This window comes from Pristiophorus japonicus, chromosome 14 (assembly GCF_044704955.1).
Source record: "Pristiophorus japonicus isolate sPriJap1 chromosome 14, sPriJap1.hap1, whole genome shotgun sequence".
NCBI lineage: Eukaryota > Metazoa > Chordata > Chondrichthyes > Pristiophoridae > Pristiophorus > Pristiophorus japonicus.
This window is the reverse complement of record NC_091990.1, coordinates 177,725,627-177,746,749: the sequence shown is the minus strand read 5'-3', so window position 1 is coordinate 177,746,749 and position 21,123 is coordinate 177,725,627. Positions and strand designations below refer to the sequence as shown.

Sequence of the window (21,123 nt, the reverse complement as noted above, 5' to 3'; positions counted from 1 at the left end):
CAGTTGGTGTGTATGGAGAAAGAGTCAGACTGATTACTGTGAACTCAAAGTAAAGTGTGATCTTAGTCTTTTATTGCAGGTATCCAGAATGCCTCTCCAACCTGGTGAAGCCTCCTTAAATACCTGTGCTCCCAAGGGATTATGGGATCCCTTGGGCTCCAGGGGATTTGCCCTCTGGTGGTTGTACAGAGTAAATACAAGTCCACATATATAACAGGAGAACCATTTGGGGGATCGGTTAGTGTGACACCATGGGATAGCAGACTGTCCTTTCACTGCAAGTAACTGGATAGTGATCCATCCCACGCAAATGGATTTGTGATTCATCTCTCTCCAGTCCCAACTTCTGGTGTGGGTTGAAAGCACAAGATTCAGAGCATGTAAGAATGTCTATTGTATGAAATTGAATAATTAACACAAGAAAAAGTAGAAGGAAATATACTGCGCCTATGTTAAAACACATTGGCCCTGAAATTGCGGGCGGCAATGTAGCTACGGAGTGTGCCTCCGGACGGAATGCGCACTTACATGCTGGGAACCCTTCGAGAAGTTGCTGTCAGATGCTGCAGAGTTGTGCGCAGGGTAGAGGCCCAGGGGTGCACCATGTGTGTAAGCTTACCTGGGATCATGTCGGTTGGAGCTCCAATCAGTAACCAGAAGATCTCCCAATCACCCCACTAAATACTGTTATTTCCTAGGGATAATATTGGAGTTAGCAACTAATGCAGGCTTTAATTTTTTATGCATTTTGTACCATGAAAGACCACCTCTTTATAAGAACATAAGTAATAGGACTAGGCCATACGGCCCCTCGAGCCTGCTCCGCCATTTAATACGATCATGGCTGATCTGATCATAGACTCTGGCCCACTTCCCTGCCCGCTCCCAATAACCCCTTATTCCCTTGTTATTTAAGAAACTGTCTATTTCTGTCTTAAATTTATTCAATGTCTCAGTTTCCACAGCCCTCTGAGGCAGTGCATTCCAGAGATTTACGACCCTCAGAAGAAATTTCTCCTCATCTCAGTTTTAAATGGGCAGCCCTTTATTCTAAGATTATGCCCCCTCGTTCTAGTCTCCCCTATCAGTGGAAACATCCTCTCTGCATCCACCTTGTCAAGCCCCCTCATAATCTTATGCATTTTGTTAAGATCACCTCTCATTCTTCTAAATTCCAATGAGTGGAGGCCCACCCTACTCTACTCAACCTTTCCTCATAAGTCAACTCGCTCATCTCCATAATCAACCTAGTGAACCGCAGCAGGGAAGCTGTTGATTGAGCAGATGACGAGCAGGAACCTGTCGAGTAATGAAATGTCAGCGAACGTGAGACGCTGATAACTCAAAAGGAGTGGTGATTAATGAATGACATGAATAGAACCGCACCAATTTTCAGTCAGTTGAAGGATGCAAATCTAGCATTTCAACAATGAACACACAGAAAATTAATTATGTTAAGAGTTATTAATAGACAAACACTATTCCAAACAATTGATTGCAAGATCAATTTCTGTAACCTTTATAGTTATGTTATGTTTCACTGACTCATGGGACTGTTAACAAGGATTTACTGTTGTAAAATAATGCTAAGCTGCTTTCAGGGTGAAGAAAATCAATTTTAATGACAAGTGTCCCCTTATACTGTGAAAACGGGCCTGTTTGCACGAACCGTAAAATTCAGGTGTAATTGTTGGGCAGTTGATGGCCAATCATCCCAACTCTGCGCCTGCAATGAGAATAATAGTCGGAGTAGATAATCTGTCCAGTCGGAACTTGACATCGCAAGTTGAATTTAATCCCGAACATGCTGCCCATTTCAAAGGCGGTATGATGACGTACTCGGAGAGTATGCCGTCATACCGACCACGTATTCTGTGCCATGATTTGAATCCAGTATTGTGCATTATTTAGTCTCCACCTTGCTCTGGGAGTGCTTGATACTGGATATCAAAAGTGCAAGCGTATTTACATGCCGAGTACTTGCATTCCTAACCTTGATGAGCCCAAATAGTTGAACCTAAATTAATAATTGGGGTGGGAGGGATTTTGTTGTGCTCCCTGTGACTTCCAATTAGCTCAGTGAGCAAAAGGGTCGCAAAGTTTTACTTTTATTTTTAAGAGTTTGACTTTTTTAATCTCCAATCTAATAGGCCGTACAGAATCTGGAACAGAAGAGACTGGTGCAGCAAGGTGATCCTCCAGAGGGACCTAATGGAAAACTCCAATTCCACCAAGGTTTGTAGCTTGCAGATGCAGATCAGTGTGACCAATACGCTGTCAGTCGAGCTCTCTCTGCTTTCAATTTGAGAATTATCCTTAAATCAATTGGTTATTCAAATCTACCATATGATGCAGGATTTTTCTTTATCTTTATATTTTGCTGTGAGTTTGCAAGGAAAGTGATGCCAAGTTCTACTTTCACTAAATCAGTTTTGTTTTAAAACAAAATCTAACTGGTAAGAGATCAGGAACTGTGGAAGAGCAAAGGGAATTGGGTGTCCAGGTACACAAATCAATAAAAGTGAGTGCACAGATGGAAAAAGTAATCAAAAAAGTTAATGGAACTTGGGCCTATATCTCAAGGAGGTTGGGACATAAAAGGAAGTCGTGCTGCTTCAGTCCCTCCCACCCCAATTGTTCAGACCCCACCTGGAGTACTGCATCCAGTCTTGGGAACTGCACCTCAGGAAGGACATATTGGCCTTGGAGTGGGCACCATTCAGTTTCAGCAGAGTGATACCAGGGCTTCGAGTTAAATTATGAGGATAGGTTGCATAAACTTGACTTGTAGTCCCTTGAGTTTAGAACATTGAATAGTGAACCAATTCAGGTATTTAATATGATAAAAGGATTCGATAGAGTAGATACAGAGAAGTTGTTTCTTCTGTTCGGGGGAATCCAAAACAAGGGGGAGGTGGCTCACTCTTAAAATTAGAGTTAGGAGTGAAATCAGGAAGTACTTTTTCACAGAGTAATGAAAATCTGAAATTCTCTTTCTGTAAAAGAATGTGAATGCTGTTTGCCTAGTACTTTTTCTGTAGTGGTGGTGATTGTTTTAAATTCCTCCCTCCCTTTGTCCCTTGGTTATCGACTATTATTGAGATGCTTTGACTGTTGAGGTACAAATCAGCCATGATCTCATTGAATGTAGGAACAGGCTTGAGGGGCTGAAAGGCCTACTCTTGTATCTATGTTCCAAGCTAGAGAGTTTGTGCATTCCATTCAGTGGGAAAGAAAATCGTAAAGGGATTGCTGGTGTGCCATCATCCAATATATTCAGCGTGCAACTGGCTCCATGAGATCTAAGCTTCAGGAGCCTTCATTGCAGATGCCACACTGACAGCAATATTGAAAGTCCTTGTGTTGCATATTTAGCTGTGTTGATTTCCTCAAAGTGCTACTTCTCTTCCTGAAATGTTATGTTGCGTGCTTGCTTTCGTAGATACAGAACATGCAGCTGCTCCAGGAAATATCCAAGCTCTGCCTCCAGGCCATGACCAACCACAAGACTTAAATCAACCAGCTGCACCTGGACAGGATCACCCTCATCCGTAACCACCTGTGCCTCCAGGATTTGGGCTGACACCGGAGTTCCTGAGTGTCTTTTTGGGTCCAAATAATCATAGCTCCAATCCAATAATTTTTGTCGCTGTTTAATCCTGTTAATGTCGCACAATATGTGGAGACCACTGTGTTTGCAAGCATTTTGTTCAAGGAGGTTACTGAAACTCATTTGCAGATATGTATCTTTCCAACAAAGGCAATTTACTTAAGACCGTTTGAGCAGTCTTGAGCAGAATTTCACTTAAACCCCTCTGAACTGTGATCTGAGATTTACTTGCAGATTGAAACTGTGATAGAACTTTGCTCCAACTGGGTTGTGAGCAGCTGGAAAAGTATTTTCATTCTATTGTATGTGTAGTTCTTTGTTGGGAGGATATGGGGGTGGGGGCGGGGGGGCTATAGGAGTGAATGTTTAGTGCGTTAGTAATTAAGGTTGAAATGGTTTAAGGGATTCTGGTTTCTGAGTACAAGACCAGAAATTTCGGTTAATATTTTGGGGCTGAAAGTAGCCGAGGTGTTCATCTTGTATGTGAACCATTGTGTTCGGGATTCTGCGTGTCCAGTCCCACTTACTTATTTCCAGCTACAGTTCTTCTCTCTCAGGTTATGGGTCCTCTGTGCTATCTCTGTGCAGGGCAAAGCTGATGCATGTAACGGATAGGGTGTATTAATAGCTAATTTGCTGCTTTTTAGGATCTACAATGGATGGAGTGCCTTGTATGTGGTTCATCGATGTTTTGAGGGCATTATTTTGGCTGGAAAATAGTGAGGGGGTTGGCTTGTATGCAAGTACATATACTACCTTTTTAAAAACTTGTTTTATCATTATTGTTGATGGGTTTGGGGGGATTATTGGGAGTGCTGCTTGAAATTGTGTCCAGTTACCTGACTATTTCAACATTTCTTTTTAACCTCTACTCTGTTCCAAAGATTTGTCAGTACCACAAGTATCCTGCCAGTCTGAGTTCTGCAGACAATCCTCAATGAAAATACTCTTGAGACTGCCTTTTTCCAAGGGCTTACCCAGGTTGGACTTGTATTCATACCATCACCATGAATGATGTTCAAATCAGTTAATAATCCACTAGCAATCCAAAAATGCAATGGACTAATATGAATTACCAGTTACTGATTCAACAGCTGCAAGCATGCATTCTTTTCCTTCACAAAATAAAAAAACAAAAAAATCTTTAGTCAAAAAGCATTGAATTAGAATAAATACTCAGTGTTGAACATGAATATTTTTTAATGCTGTATTGCCTTTACGAACTTGAGGTAGCTTTAAGTTCTGGACATTTCAGATTTGTTAACGCTAGCATTCACTGGCTAACAGTAAATGATCAATGTGCATGACAATGTACAAGTGTTCTCAAAGCTAAATGCACTTAAAAGCAAGTGCAGCTTAAAAATGTAATCATTTCTTCAGCTTATTCAGAGAATACTGTGCATTAAGAATTAACTGAATCATTCACTGATTCTTGTTTATAATCTGCAGCATTAGAAAGTTACAGAAAATGATACTCAGTTGATTTTTGGTTAGAAAACCCCAACAATGCACACCGTGTATATGGCCGTATTATATTCAGACAAGGCATATGCTATTTGTGTGGGAGTCGATGCCAGTTCCACCTTCACTAGCATCGCTTGATTTCCTAAATACTTTTCTGCCATTGTGGGAATACAAGTTGCCCTACTTACAGTATACAGATGTTAAGTATGCAGTGGCAGGTGTTTGAATGTTGCATTTTACCACATGGATAGCATTGAAAATTTTAAGTATTATAGACTGAATTTTATTTTAACATTTCCAGCTTTATTTAAATGAAAAAGCTGCTTCTCACAGCATTTATATTCTGACAGATAATGGGTGTCTTAATGAACCACATTGTTCTGCTTGAGCTCGTGAATCACCAGTGCACTACACCATAGTCTGGTGGGTGTGGATTTGCACTTTTCAAAATGCTGGATGTAGCTGTGCCATTTTGAGGATGTATCAAATGGAGTCCAGATACTTTGCCACAGGGTAAACCAGAGTGGCTTCCCGCAGCATACAGGCCAGGTTCCGAATGGCACTGGCAGAGGCCTGGAAGCTCCTCTTCCCTCTCAACAACAAATGCTGCATGGTGGCCAAGATAAGAAAACATTTTTTAGAAATTTCAAAATTATGAATTCTCTCAAATTGTTGCCAAAATGATCTTGCTGTCATTGGTGGCTGAGCTGGGTTCGAACTGATGATATGAAACATTTAAAGACGAGGAGCATGTTGGGTGAGAATCAGCCATCAGTGAGAGTCCTTTTGAGAGCAGAGGAAACCAAAACTTTAACACAAGGGAAGGTTGAATTCAGAGTTCAGAACACTAGACTTTTATTAAGTGATTCCAGAAATTGAAGTTTTCTGTTTAGTTTGTGGATTGATGACACACTTGAGTTGCATTGTAAACTTTGACCTTGAGGCTTGTGCTTCAATCCAGTACAAACTGAAGATCTGCTGGTCAGTAAAAGACATATGTGAAACGAATTTGGAAATCTTGACTCAATTTCTAGTAGGTGTGGATCCACAGCACAAAACTGCCCAAACTGTGACACTAATGGGTACTCTTCATCACTGGCTGATGTGAATACAAAATGTCTTGCAGGTACAGTCAAGGGTGTTCTTGGATGTCGTTGGGTGAATATATATTGTTGGGGCATGTAAGGGGGAAGCTCTGTTCTGTATCTAACTATATTGCACCTGACCTGGGAATGTTTACTGTTGGCACTAAGTATTTCAACTAGTAAAGTGTTGAATACCCGAGCACCAAATCCTTCACCTTGAGCATGAAATTCATTTAAATTTTAAAAATGCTATTTTTGATCTGGGGTAGAAATATCCCATTTGAATGTGTACTGTATTCAACATTTCTTGATTTAAGAAGTGCAATGTTTCATTGTCTGCTCATTCACCCAGTACAGCCTGTCCAAACAGAACTCTGCCACTGCTATATGTACAGGTATACCACTGCAATTTGAAATCTGTAATGCGTTAACATTCAAACTTAAGTTCATTGTCTTAGCCCTGCAGGGATCAGTTCTGAGGACATTATTTTAAGATGTGCTGCAGTTTTATTTTTATTTGAATATTGTAATGTTTTTATTTTTTGTGCTGCAATTATTTGTAGATGAAAAAGTTTCAGTTCCGTTAATTTCTTGGTAAGAATTGGTTTATAAAAGAATTATGTTTGAACATAAAGCAGAATATTTAAATTACTGATAATGTGCTTCAGTTTTGTTTATGCAAGCCTATATTCAAAATATTATTATTCATAGTCTCTGGGTTAAAATCCTGGAACTCCCTTCCTAACAGCACTTATGGGAGTATCTTCACCATACGGACTGCAGCAGTTCAAGAAGGTGGCTCTCCACCACCTTCTCGAGGGCCATTAGGGATGGGCAATAAAAGCTGACCTTGCCCACATCCAGGAATGAATTTTTTTTTAAACTAGGCAACTAACGGGAGGAGGCAATTCTATGAACGTCTCCATCCTCCACCATTGTGGAATCCATTGTGTGTTTCACTGACAAAGCTCAAGTGTTTGCAAAAATCTTCAGCCAAATGTGCCCATGGATGATCCTACTTTACTTCCACTTGAGCTTCCCCCCCCCCCCATCACAGATACCACTGTCCAGCCAATAGGATTCATTTAATGCGATATTAAGAAGCTGCTAAATGCACTCAACACAGAAAAGGCTTATGGGATTTGACAACATCTTGGCTATAGTGCTGATGACCCATGCACCTTGCTAGGTGCTCCCCTAACCAAGCTGTCCCAGTATAGTTATGACATTGGTTTTTACAGAACAATGTAGAAGATTGTCCAGGTGTGTTCTATCTACAAAAAAAGATAACTCTTAGCTAATTATTGCCCCATCAGCCTCCTCCCAAAATTAAGTAAAGCAATGGAAAGATTTGTTAACAGGGCTATCAAGAGACACCTACTTAATAAGAACCTGTTCACCAATGCTCAGTTTGTATTCCATCAGGCGGTGTCCACCGGTACGCTCGCGGCCTTCCGCGAGAGGTGGGTACCGGAGGGACTGGAGTGCATTATTACCCCCGGCAATCAAATTTTAATTTGATTTTATATGTTTTAAAGTCTAATTTATTTTAAATGCCAGTTTTAGTGTCCCCCTCCCCTTTTATAGGGGGCACTTGGAAAATTATGATTTTCGTGCCCAAAAAAACCTAAAAAACGACAAAAAAATACAAAAACAAAAAAAGGGCCTTGAAAAATGTTTGGAGTGTCCCCCAGATTGGGGGGCACTTGACTTAATGTTTATTTGTGTCTCCTATCAAAAGAGTTGTATCCCATCAGCATCACTCTGCTCCAGACATCATTAGAGCTTGGATCCAGATGTTGATGCAAGATCTGAATGTCTGAGGAAAGGTGAGAGTACCTCACCCAAATATTTGACCGAGTATGACATCAAGGAGCCCTGGTAAAATTGAAGTAATTGTGGGAGGGGAGGGTTAAAAGAGAAAACCCTCTGGTAGCTGGAGACAAAAAAAACTTGCATTTACAGGAAGAGAGTTGTTGGCTGAGGCCAGTTATCCATGGAGGCGTCCTCAGCTCAACCATTTTCAGCTGCTTCATCAATGACCTTCCCTTCATCATAAGATCAAGAATGCTCGGCTCCAATGTCTGATAATGAAGCAACCCAAGCTGGCCGACAGCAGGACTTGAACAAATGGCAGGTAACATTGTGGCACATCGTGCCAGGTAACGATAATCTTGAACAAACCCAGCCATCTCCCTTTAACTTTCAGCGACACCACCATCAACATTTTGGTCCTTACCATTGGCTGTCTGCTTAACTAGACCACCCGTATTAACACTGGCTATTGCAGTACAGAGAATTGGGTACTCTGCGATAAGTGCTCACATTCTGTCCCCTCAAAGCTTATTCACCATCTACAAGACTTGAGCAATTAGAATACTCACCATTAACCTGGATGCACCATCACTACTTGACCCTCCACAATAGAATTCACTTGATCAGTACCGCTGATATAAAAGTTGTTCAAAATTTATTTGGGATTCAGTGCAAGATAGAATGCCAAAGACACTAGCGTTTTCATTTTTTTCCACATTTCTCCCTTCTGGTTTTGCAGCTTTCGATGCCCTGTTTGCATTACCATTCTTGTGCAAGTCATGAGATTAAGTGTGTCAGCAGGCTAAATGGTCATGGATAATATTATAATCTAGTCTATTTATCCAATATCCACACATGCAAATGCATGCATAATTATATATACACACCTATAAATACACATTTTCCCAAGGAGTCCAGTGTAAAGCATATTGCAGCACAAACTTTAGCCCATAGCACTGAGCGTGGTACAGTCGATCCCTTGGTCCTTGGTTCATTTTAACAGAAGGAATTATAATGTAAACTGAATCATGGACCTGTGTTCTTTTTTGAAGTAATTTGTTCAAATAGGCACAAAATATTTAAGATAATGCTTTTTAATGAAACTTTTGTTAATAAACAGCACAAACACATTAAGGATGGGGGGATTAATTTCCAAAAATTTAGAAAAAGTACATTAAGTGTTGTAGCAAAGCATTTGAAGATGTATTGCCCTTTTAATGTCTCTCTCATTTTATCTACTGCAGCTAAGAATTGCCTGTCAACGGCTCAATGATTAATCTCCTCGGTTTTCCCAATTCCTATGTCCGCACTCCTGGGAACAATGCTGAACCTCACAGCAATGTTGCGGAAGTTGGGAATTCAGCAAAAGAAGAGATCTTCCTACTTTGAGGTGCTGTGCAATAATGTTGCATTCTGCTATCCTAATAAACACACATAATACTTTGATAAGATATCATTTCATTAATTTGACACTGCAATTTGGAAAGCCTTCATGCATGTCTGCCTGTCCTGTTCAATCACTGGATGGATAGGAATTCCTTTGAAATATATCACCGAAGTTCTCCTTTAGGTATTGGATAGATATGATGGGTGGGTACTTGCCCAACCCATCACAGCATGCAATTGTTGCAGCATGATCTGGATGAAGAAAGAAAGCCAATGACTGTCTCGTGCTGTTCAACTTGTCATCAGTCTCTGGAATTGGGACTCGATGTTTCTGAGGAAAAGAAATAACAGTTAATTTGACGTGTACATTCCACATATCTTTGGAAATGTCTGTATTAAGTATTGTATAATAATATGGGTGCAACCAGTGAGATTTCAATACTGTCAGATGTACCAGGGCTCAGGACTGTAAAAAGCAAACATAGGACACATGAAGAAATATTTATTTGAACAGAGATTAGTCAACAGTGGAACAAGGCGTCAGGCAGGGTGGTTGAAACCAGGATACTAAAGTCATTTAAAAGAATCAGCTAAAAGCTGTTAATCGGGAGACTGCATGATAAATATGTTATGCCTTAAGAGAGGGTGCCGAGGAGCTTTACTAGAATGGTATCAAGGATGTGGGTCTTCAGTCATGTGGGGAGACTAGAGAAGCTCAGGTTGTTTGTGCTGGACCAGATTAAGGAGATATTCAAAATCATGAAGGGTTTTTGACCAAGTAAATGAGGAGAAACTGTTTCTAGTATTGGTAATCAGGGGACACATATGTTAGGCAAAAGAACCAGAGGCGAGATGAGGAGAATATCTTTTATGTATGAGTTAGGATCTGGAATGCACTACTTGAAAGGTTGGTGAAAGCCGTTTCAATAATAACCTTTCAAAAGAGTTTTAGATAACTACTTGAAAGTTGCATCATCATCAGAGTCAGTCCCTCGGAATCGAGGAGACTTGCTTCCACTCCTGAAGTGAGTTCTTTGGTGGCTGAACAGTCCAATATGAGAACCACAGATTCTGTCACAGGTGGGACAGATAGTCGTTGAGGGTAAGGGAGGGTGGGACAGGTTTGCCGCATGCTCTTTCCGCTGTCTGTGCTTGATTTCTGCATGCTCTCGGCGTTGAGACTCAAGGTGCTCAGTGCCTTCTCGGATGCATTTCCTCCACTTAGGGCGGTCTTGGGCCAGGGATTCTCAGGTGTCAGTGGGGATGTCGCACTTTATCAGGGAGGCTTTGAGGGTGTCCTTGTAGCGTTTTTGCTGCCCATCTTTGGCTCATTTGCCGTGAGGGAACTCCGAGTAGAGCACTTGCTTTGGGAGACTCGTGTCTGGCATGAGGACTATGTGGCCTGCCCAGCGGAGCTGATCGAGTGTGGTCAATGCTTCAATGTTGGGGATGTTGGCCTAAATGATGATGCTGATGTTGGTGCGCCTATCCACCCAGTGGATTTGTAGGATCTTGCGGAGACATCATTGGTGATATTTCTCCAGCAACTTGGTGTCGACTGTACATGGTCCATGCCTCTGAGCCATACAGCAGGTCATGTATTACTACAGCCCTGTAGACCATGAGCTTGGTGACCGTTTTGAGGGCCTGGTTTTCAAACACACTTTTCCTCAGGCGGCCGAAGGCTGCACTGGTGCACTGGAGGCGGTGTTGGATATCGTCGTCGATGCCTGCTCTTGTTGATAGGCTCCCGAGATATGGGAAGTGGTCCACGTTGTCCAGGGCCGTGCCATGGATCTTGATGACTGGGGGGCAGTGCTGTGCAGCGAGGACAGGCTGGTGGAGGACCTTTGTCTTACAGATGTTTAGCGTAAGTCCCATGCTTTCATACGCCTCAGTAAATATGTCGACTATGTCTTGGAGTGCAGCCTCTGTATGTGCGCAGGCGACGTCTGCGTGCTATAGCTCGACAACAGAGGTTGAGGTGGTCTTGCATCTGGCCTGGAGACGGCGCAGTTTGAACAGGTTCCCACTGGTTCTGTAGTTTAGTTCCACTCCAGCGGGGAGCTTGTTGACTGAGGTGGAGCATGGCGGCGAGAAAGATTGAGAAGAGGGTTGGGGCGATGACGCAGCCCTGTTTGACCCCGGTCCGGACATGGATTAGGTCTGTGATAAATCCATTGGTAAGGAGCACGGCCTGCATGTCGTCATGGAGCAGGCAGAGAATGGTGACCAACTTTTGGGGGTATCTGAAACGGAGGAGGACGCTCCATAGACCCTCATGATTGACAGTGTCAAAGGCCTTTGTAAGGTCTGTAAAGTCCTGTCCCCTCAGTACAGATTCACACGAGGCATGTAGTGAAGTCAAGGTCACTCTGGACCTGCACCTTTTTTTTTTCACAGCTCTGGAATGCTGCACTTGCCTGAAACCTCGGCTTATATACCTGTCTCTTGCAAGTGCACCCCCGGTGGTAAGGTATGCTGGTGGTTACAGGTCATATCTTATTAGTCATGTATAGCAGTTATATATAATAATGTAAGACACATTACATCACCCTCCCCCAAAGTCTTATTGTCGTTATAGGTTCAGTCTCTCAGGTGGTCTACGCTCTCTCGTGGAGCGACTGAGTTGTGGTTCAGTTGTTTGCCTTGGTGTCTGTTTTTCTTTGGGTGTGGTTGTTGGTATCTCGCCTGGGCTATCTGTTTCGATTGGTGTGATTGTTGTTGACTCGCCTGGGCTGTCTGTTGGGATTGCCCTTTCCTCAGGTTGTTCCCTCTGTCTGTCCACCAGGTGTGGTGCGAGTTCCACATTGTACTCTGCCTCTGGTTCCGCAGTGCTGTTGATAAATCTGCTTTTGACTTGTTCTACATGCCTCCGGCAGGTTTTGCCATTTTCCATTTGTACTACCAGTAGCCTGTTTCCTTCCTTGCCCGTTACTGTCCCTGCAAGCCATTTGGGACCCCTGCCATAGTTTAGTACAAACACTTTGTCCCCTATCTCATTTCATCTCCCCCTTGAATTTCTGTCAGCTTACGGCGCTTTGCCTCAATGATTTTGTGCATGTCTGGGAGGATTAATGAGAGCCTTATTTTTAAAGTCCTTTTCATCAACAGTTGCGCGGGGGGGGATCCCAGTCAGTGAGTGCGGACGAGATCTGTATGCCAGCAGCAGTCGCGACAGGCAACCCTGCAACGTGGGACCTTGGATTTTAAGCATGCCTTGTTTAATGATTTGCACTGCTCTCTCCGCCTGGCCATTGGAGGCCGGCTTGAATGGTGCCGTCTTGACGTGATTTATGCCGTGGTCAATTATAAAGTCTTGGAATTCTGCACTGGTGAAGCACGGACCATTGTCACTGACTAATATGTCAGGGATTCCGTGCGTTGCAAACATGGTTGCGAGGCTCTCCACAGTGGTGGAGGTTGTGCTCGAGTTTAAAATGGTGCATTCGATCCACTTTGAAAATGCATCTACAACTACGAGGAACATTTTGTCCATGAATGGGCCTGCATAGTCTACGTGCACCCGCGACCAAAGTTTGGTAGGCCAGGGCCAGGGGCTCAGTGGAGCCTCCCTGGGGGCATTGCTGAGTTGGGCACAAATGGTGCACCTTCGGACGCAGAGCTCCAGGTCCGCGTCAATACCAGGCCACCAGACTTGGGATCTGGCTATGGCCTTCATGAGAACGATCCCCGGGTGCTCGTGGTGGAGCTCCCGGACAAATGCCTCTCTGCCTCGCAGAGGCATGACTACGCAGCTGCCCCACATCAGGCAGTCTGCTTGTAGTGATAGCTCATGCATGCGCCTGTGAAAGGGTTTTAATTCCTCAGGGCAGGCATCGCGAGCCTCTGCCCAGTCACCGGTTAGGACACATCTTTTTACTAAGGATAACGTGGGGTCGCTGGCAGTCCAGGCTCTGATTTGGCGAGCCGTCATGGGCGAACCTGTGGACTCAAAGGCATTGATTGCCATGACTATCTCAGTCTTGTTTGTCAGACCCTTCCTTGGTCGCCAGGGGTAGCCTGCTGAGCGCTTCAGCACAGTTGTCTGTGCCTGGTCTGTAACTTATGGTACAGTCATAGGACGCCAGCATGAGTGCCCACCGTTGAATTCGCGCCGAGGCGTTGGCGTTTATTGCCTTGCTCTCAGATAGGAGGGACGTGAGGGGCTTGTGGTTGGTTTCTAACGCGAACTTGGCCCTGAAAAGGTATTGGTGCATCTTTTTGACACCGTACACGCATGCGAGCGCCTCCTTCTCTAACATTCCGTACCCACGCTCCGCCCGCGAAAGTGACCTGGAGGCATAAGCTATGGGTTGTAATTTGCCCGCACTGTTGACATGTTGCAAAACGCACCTGACCCCATACACTGACGCATCACATGTGAGAACTAGCTTTTTACCTGGATCAAAGAAAGTCAAAACACAGTTGGAACACACAAGGTTGCGTGCCTTATTGAAGGCGCGTTCCTGGGCGTCCCCCCCAAAACCAATCGCACCCCTTTCTGAGTAGCATGTGGAGAGGCTCCAGCAGCGTACTTAAGTTCTGCATAAAGTTACCAAAGTAATTGAGTAGCCCGAGAAAGGCCTGCAGTTCTGAGACATTCCGGGGCCTGGATGCCAGGCAAATTGCTTCTGTTTTGGACTCTGTTGGGCGGATTCCATCAGCGGCAATCCTTCTGCCCAAAAATTCAACCTCGGGTGCGAGAAACAGGCACTTGGATTTCTTGACTCGTAGGCCTACCCAATCCAACCGCTTTAGTACTTCCTCCAAATTACGGAGATGGGAGTCGGTGTCCCTGCCCGTGATAAGTATGTTGTCTTGAAATACAACCGTACCTGGGATGGACTTGAGCAGACTCTCCATGTTGCGCTGGAATATGGCAGCTGCCGACCTGATGCCGAATGGGCATCGATTTTACATGAAAAGGCCTCGATGTGTGTTGATGATGGTGAGTAGCTTGGATTCCTCGGTCAATTCTTGCGTCATATACGCAGATGTGAGGTCTAATTTTGAGAAAAGTTTATCTCCAGCCAATGTGGCAAATAAGTCCTCCGCTCTGGGCAGCGGGTACTGGTCCTGTAGGGAGACTCTGTTTATGGTAGATTTGTAGTCCCCACAGATTCGTACGGATCCATCAGGCTTCATGACTGGGACGATGGGACTTGCCCAGTCGCTAAATTCCACAGGTGATATAATGCCTTCCCGCAGAAGCTTGTCTAGTTCGTGTTCAATCTTTTCCCTCATCACATAGGGTGCAGCTCTGGCCTTGTGATGGACTGGTCTAGCATCCTGTGTGATGTAGATTTTGAATTTGGCCCCTTTAAAAGTGCCCACACCTGGCTGAAAGAGATGTTCAAATCGCTTTATAACTGTTGAGCAGGAGGTCCGTTCCTCTAATGACATGGCATAGACATCATCCCATTTCCAGTTTAGTTTTGCCAGCCAGCTTCTCCCCAGCAGTGCTGGGGGGTCTCGGGGACAATCCACAGGGGAAGTCGGTTCACTGTCCCTTTGTGTGTGACAGAGAGCATGGCGCTGCTGAGGACTGGTACGATTTCTTTAGTATAGGTCCTTAGTTTGGTGTCGACCCTTGAGAGTTTTGGTCTGTCTCTTTTATGTGGCCACAGTTGTTCAAATTGTTGAGCGCCCATGAGAGATTGACTAGCTCCCGTATCCAGCTCCATGTTGACAGCCCGTTGAGTAGGACCCTCATCATTATAGGAGATGTCCTGTCGTAGGAGCAGCGGCCATTGATCGTGTTGACCCGCTGTACATCGGTGTCCCGGGTACTGTCCCCACCGTCTTCTAGTCCGCTTTCCGACCCATCCGATTCGTATACCAGCCAAGCTGCTGTTTTTTTGCACATGCGGGCCAAATGCCCTGTATATTCACAATTTCTGCAAACAGCCTGCTGAAATCGACGAGTGCCCACTCCCACACCTCCAGCACAGACGGCTTGCAAAGAATGAGCTGCGTCTGGCTGATCTCTCTTGAGCTTCTCTCAGTTTGTAGTTGATTGCTCTCATTGTGGGTTGATGAGGTGTGAACGGCCATTCCTGTGGCCCTTGATGGCTTCTGTTGCCACTGCTTGCTGTCAAAAGCCTGTTCTCCCGGTTTTGTCTGTGTGTGGGGGTAGCAGCTTGTTTAGTGCTGTGAACTCCTTGTTCCATTATTTCGTTAGAAACATAGAAACATAGAAACATAGAAAATAGGTGCAGGAGCAGGCCATTCAGCCCTTCTAGCCTGCACCGCCATTCAATGAGTTCATGGCTGAACATGAAACTTCAGTACACCCTTCCTGCTTTCTCGCCATAACCCTTGATCCCCCGAGTAGTAAGGACTTCATCTAACTCCCTTTTGAATATATTTAGTGAATTGGCCTCAACTACTTTCTGTGGTAGAGAATTCCACAAGTTCACCACTCTCTGGGTGAAGAAGTTTCTCCTCATCTCGGTCCTAAATGGCTTACCCCTTATCCTCAGACTGTGACCCCTGGTTCTGGACTTCCCCAACATTGGGAACATTCTTCCTGCATCTAACCTGTCTAAACCCGTCAGAATTTTAAATGCTTCTATGAGGTCCCCTCTCATTCTTCTGAACTCCAGTGAATACAAGCCCAGTTGATCCAGTCTTTCTTGTTAGTTGTCGTACCTGCATTGTAAATCAACCTCGTTCTCTGGCCCACATAGCATCTGTAGTTGTAGAACCTGTGTCTGGCCATGTGTCGGCTGCTCGCTGGCTTCAGGTGGTCTCTTACCAGTGTGCTCAATTCTTCAAACGACTTGCTTGCTGGTTTCTCAGGTGCCAACAGATCCTTCATTAAAGCGTATGTTTTCGAGCCACAGCTGGACAAGAGATGGACTCTTCTCTTGTCTGCCTTATCGTTGCCTAACCAGTCTTTGGTTACAAAGCTTTGCTGGAGCCTTTCTATAAAGTCCTCCCAATTGTCTCCTGCATTGTACTTTTCATCTGATCCGTTGTTCGCCATTCTGTGGATTCTGTAATCCCGTAACCCGTCGCCACTGTAAAATCCTGTCCCCTCAGTACAGATTCACACGAGGCATGTAGTGAAGTCAAGGTCACTCTGGACCTGCACCTTTATTTCACAGCTCTGGAATACTGCACTTGCCTGAGATCTCGGCTTATACACCTGTCTCTTGCAAGTGCACCCCCGGTGGTAAAGTATGCTGGTGGTTACAGGTCATATCTTATTACAGTCATGTATAGCATGTTGGGATACAGTTATATATAATAATGTAAGATACATGACCAGTCCAATAACATAACCATTACACTGCCATGAAGGTTGAACTGTAGACACTGTAAGGAAACATGGCAGCCACTTTGCACTTAACAAGTCCCACAAACAGATAAATGACCATATAACCTGTTTTAGTGATGTGGGTTGAGGGTTGAGGGAAAACACCTTTGTTTATAAAATATCATTTATCTCGCACAGCATTTCTACCTGAAAATTGTATTTAAGCCTTATGACTGCTTTAGGACACCAATTTGCATACTTAAGCACCCTCTCACTTATTCAGCAGGCCAGGCTGCTTGCTCATTTACAGGCCTGCCTAAAAATTGATCAGTTGGTCTTTGGGCATTAATCGGGTGGTTGAGGTGTCCACTCTAATTTTCACTTCCAGTTACTTTAACACCCAACAAAAAAATTATAAACTAAAGCACCAAAAACAAAGGAAATTAACAAAGTGAACATAACTCTGAGTATACAATAGCAGATTTTCATAATATTTACAGGAAATAATGTATAACTATTCAAAGGGAAACTACTTTAAAACTGGAACAGTGACATTACAATTTAAACAAATCACCCGATATTATGGGACAATGCACTAGGCCTATCATTTCAAAGTAGACCCGTTCAAAACAATTGTTTTTTCCTTCCTGTGTGGCCCTTTTCAACCAATAGGGCCACCCTTGACAGCCTTGGCTCAGTGGTAGACTTGACCACATAATCTAAGCTGACACATCTGTGCAGTACTGAGGGCCTGCTGCACTGTTGGTGATGCATCTTCCAGATGAGATGCTAAGCCATTGTCCTATCTGCCCTGTCAGATGGACGTAAAAGTTACCACAGCACCACTCAACGAAGCACAGAGGATGTTCTTCCAGTGTCCTAACATACATTTATCCCTGAACCAACACACAAAACAGATTTCATTGCTGTTTGTGGATGTTAGCTGTGCACAAATTGGCTGCCTTTTTTCCTACATTTACAACAGTGACTACACTTCGACAGTAATTCATATGGCTGTAAAGCATTTTGGGATGTCCTGCGGTCACAAAATGCAAGTTCGTTTTTGATATAATTGCTGCATCTTGCTTCTTTGTTTCCCAATGGCTAATCCATGAAAGGGATCCTTGTGCTCCAAACCATTTTTGCTTACAAAACTGTCAGCGCATTAAGGACAGCAAGAAACCCTTCATAGTTTCTGGCACCCAACATTCCAACTCCTTGCCCTTTTATGGCACCTTAAACATTACAAAGCAAAGACATCTCAATGAGGCACACGTACATCCCTATAGCTAAACAAAGTAAACAAAAAGCCCAACTCCATTTACACTGGAAGAAAAACACGCACATACACTCATGCTGTTTCTTTCTCGTGTACTCACATATAAACACTCTCCATACACACACACACACTCACTCTTCAATCGCATCATTTTTACAGTCACGTACATACACACATTTGAGTGGACAGTCCAGATGAAGTAAAAGGCACATTTTTCAAAAACATAGTGAGAGAGGAGGTATTAAGGGGTTTAGCAGCTTTGAAAGTGGATAAGTCCCCAGGCATGGATGAAATGCATCCCAGGCTGTTGAGCAAAGCAAAAGAGGAAATGGCACACGCCTTGACCATCATTTTTCAGTCCTCTTTGGATATAGGCATGGTGCCAGAGTACTGGAGGACTGCTAATGTGATACCCTTGTTTAAGCAGGGAGAAAGGGATAGGCTGAGTAATTGTAGGCCTGTCAGCTTAACCTCAGTGGTGCCAAAGCTATTCGAAAAAATCCTGAAAGACAGGATAAATCTACATTTCGAAAGGCAAGGATTAATTAGGGGCAGTCAACACAGATTTGTTAAGGGAAAATCCTATTTGACTTACCTGATTGAATTTTTCAAGAAGGTAACCAGGAGGGTCGATGAGGATAGTGCGTACGATGTAGTATATATGGACTTTAGCAAAGCTTTTGATAAGGTCCCACATGGCAGACTGGCCACAAAGGTAAAACCCCATGGGATCCAGGGCAAAGCGGCAAATTGGCTCCAATGGGTTTAGAAGTAGGAAGCAAAGTGTAATGGTTGATGGATGTTTTTGTGACTGGAAGGATGTTTCCAGTGGGGTTCTGCAGGGCTCAGTACTGGATCCCTTGCTTTTTGTGGTATACCAATAAAGGAATTAAGGGTTACGGGGAGCGGGCGGGTAAGTGGAGCTGAGTCCACGGCCAGATCAGCCATGATCTTGTTGAATGGCGGAGCAGGCTCGAGGGGCTAGATGGCCTACTCCTGTTTCTAATTCTTATGTTCTTATGTACATCAATGATCTAGATTTGAATTTAGTGGGTATGATTAATAAGTTTGCAAATGAAACCAAAATTGGCTGTGTGGTTGATAATGAAGAGGAAAGTCATGGACTGCAGGAGTATATTCATCGACATCTACATGGATAGAGGATTGGCTAACTAACAGAAAACAGAGAGTCGGGATAAATAAATCATTCTCTGGTTGGCAACCAGTAATTAATAGGATGCCACAGGGATCAGTGCTGGGACCCCAACTATTTACAATCTATATTAACAACTTGGAAGAAGGAACTGAGAGTAACATAGCCAAGTTTGCTGATAATACAAAGATGGGAGAAAAGCAATGTGTGAGGAGGACACAAAAAATCTGCAAAAGGACATAGACAGGCTAAGTGAATGGGCAAAAATTTGGCAGATGGAGTATAATGTTGGAAAGTGTGAGGTCATGCACTTTGGCAGAAAAAAAATCAAAGAGCAAGTTATTATTTAAATGGAGAAAGATTGCAAAGTGCCGCAGTACAGCGGGACCTGGGGGTACTTGTGCATGAAACACAAAAGGTTAGTATGCAGGTACAGCAAGTGATCAGGAAGGCCAATAGTATCTTGGCCTTTATTGCAAAGGGGATGGAGTATAAAAGCAGGAAAGTCTTGCTACAGCTATATAAGGTATTGGTGAGGCCACAACTGGAATACTGCGTGCAGTTTTGGTTTCCATATTTACAAAAGGATATATTTGCTTTGGAGGCAGTTCAGCGAAGGTTCATTAGGTTGATTCCAGGGATGAGGGGGTTGGCTTATGAGGAAAGGTTGAGTAGGTCGGGCCTCATTGGAATTCAGAAAAATGAGAAGTGATCTTATCGAAATGTATAAGATTATGAGGGGCTTGGCAAGGTGGATGCAGAGAGAATGTTTCCACTGATGGGGGAGATTAGAACTAGAGGGCATGATCTCAGAATAAGGGGCCGCCCATTTAAAACAAAGATGAGAAGAAATTTCTTCTCTGAGGGTTGTAAATCTGTGGAATTCTCTACCTCAGAGAGCTATAGAAGCTGGGACATTGAATAAATTGCAGCCAGAAATAGACAGTTTCTTAAATGATAAGGGGATAGGGGGTTATGGGGAGCGGGCGGGGAAGTGGAGCTGAGTCCATGATCTTATTGAATGGCAGAGCAGGCTCCAGGGGCCGTATGGCCTACTTCTGTTCCTATTTCTCATGTTCTTATGTTCTTACTGGTCAGGTGGGCAGAATAGTGGCAAATGGAATTTAATTCAGAGAAGTGTGAGATAATGCACTTGGGGAGGGCCAATAAGAAAAGGTTATACATATTAAATGGTAGGCCGCTTAGAAGTGTAGATGAACAAAGGGACCTTGGAGTGCATGTCCACAGATCCCTGAAAGTAGCAGGCCAAGTGGATAAGGTGCTTAAGAAGGCGTATGGAATGCCTTTATTGGTCGAGGCATTGAATATTATAGCAGGGGGGGGTTATGCTTAAATTGTATAATACACTAGTTAGGCCACAGCTGGAATACTGCAGGCAGTTCTGATCACCGTATTATAGGAAGGACGTGATTGCACTGGACAGGGTGCAGAGATTTATGAGGATGCTGCCTGGAATGGAGAATCTTAGGTAGGAGGACAGATTGGATAGGCTGGGTTTGTTCTCCTTGGAACAGAGGAGGTTGAAGGGAGACCTCATTGAGGTGTATAAAATTTTGAGGGACCTGGATATAGTGGATAGCAAGGGCCTATTTCTCTTGGTGGAAGGGTCAATTACGAGGGGGCATAGCTTTAAGGTGGTTGGTGGAAGGTTTAGAGGGGATTTGAAGGGAAGCTTCTTCATGCAGAGGGTTGTGGGGGTCTTGAAGTCACTGCTTGGAAAGGTGGTAGAGGCAGAAACTCTCACCACATTTAAAGAGTGCTTGGATGGGCACTTGAAGTGCCGTAACCTGCAGGGTTACGGACCTAGAGCTGGTAAGTGGGATTAGACTGGATAACCTATTGTTGGCTGGCGCAGATACGATGGTAAATATTTCATGGAATCTATTATGGCCAGAGTGGTCTCCTGGACCAGTTTAGATCAACGGGATGGGTCAGAGAAACTTTTCCCAGATTTTTTCCCCAATTGGCCTGGGTTTTTATCTTTTTTTTGCCTCTCCCAGGAGATCGCATGGCTCCGGGTGGGGTGGAGTGTAAAATGTTGCGATA

General features: G+C 43.9%; 2 protein-coding genes across 3 annotated transcripts in view; one reads left to right on the top strand and one right to left on the bottom strand.

Annotated features, from left to right (window-relative positions):
- The window catches only part of nucb2a (nucleobindin 2a), a 92,458-nt gene extending 85,667 nt beyond the window's left edge, over positions 1–6,791 (top strand). For both annotated transcript variants that reach the window (XM_070899892.1, XM_070899891.1), the window contains exons 12-13: positions 2,151–2,235; positions 3,443–6,791. In XM_070899892.1, coding sequence (XP_070755993.1) covers positions 2,151–2,235; positions 3,443–3,555 — 198 coding nt within the window. In that variant the 3' untranslated portion in view covers positions 3,556–6,791. The remainder of the gene's footprint in view (positions 1–2,150; positions 2,236–3,442) is intronic.
- Positions 6,792–9,487: 2,696 nt separating this feature from the next.
- The window catches only part of LOC139279661 (uncharacterized), a 30,508-nt gene continuing 18,872 nt past the window's right edge, over positions 9,488–21,123 (bottom strand). Inside the window, exon 7 of the mRNA XM_070898766.1 lies at positions 9,488–9,691. Coding sequence (XP_070754867.1) covers positions 9,488–9,691 — 204 coding nt within the window. The remainder of the gene's footprint in view (positions 9,692–21,123) is intronic.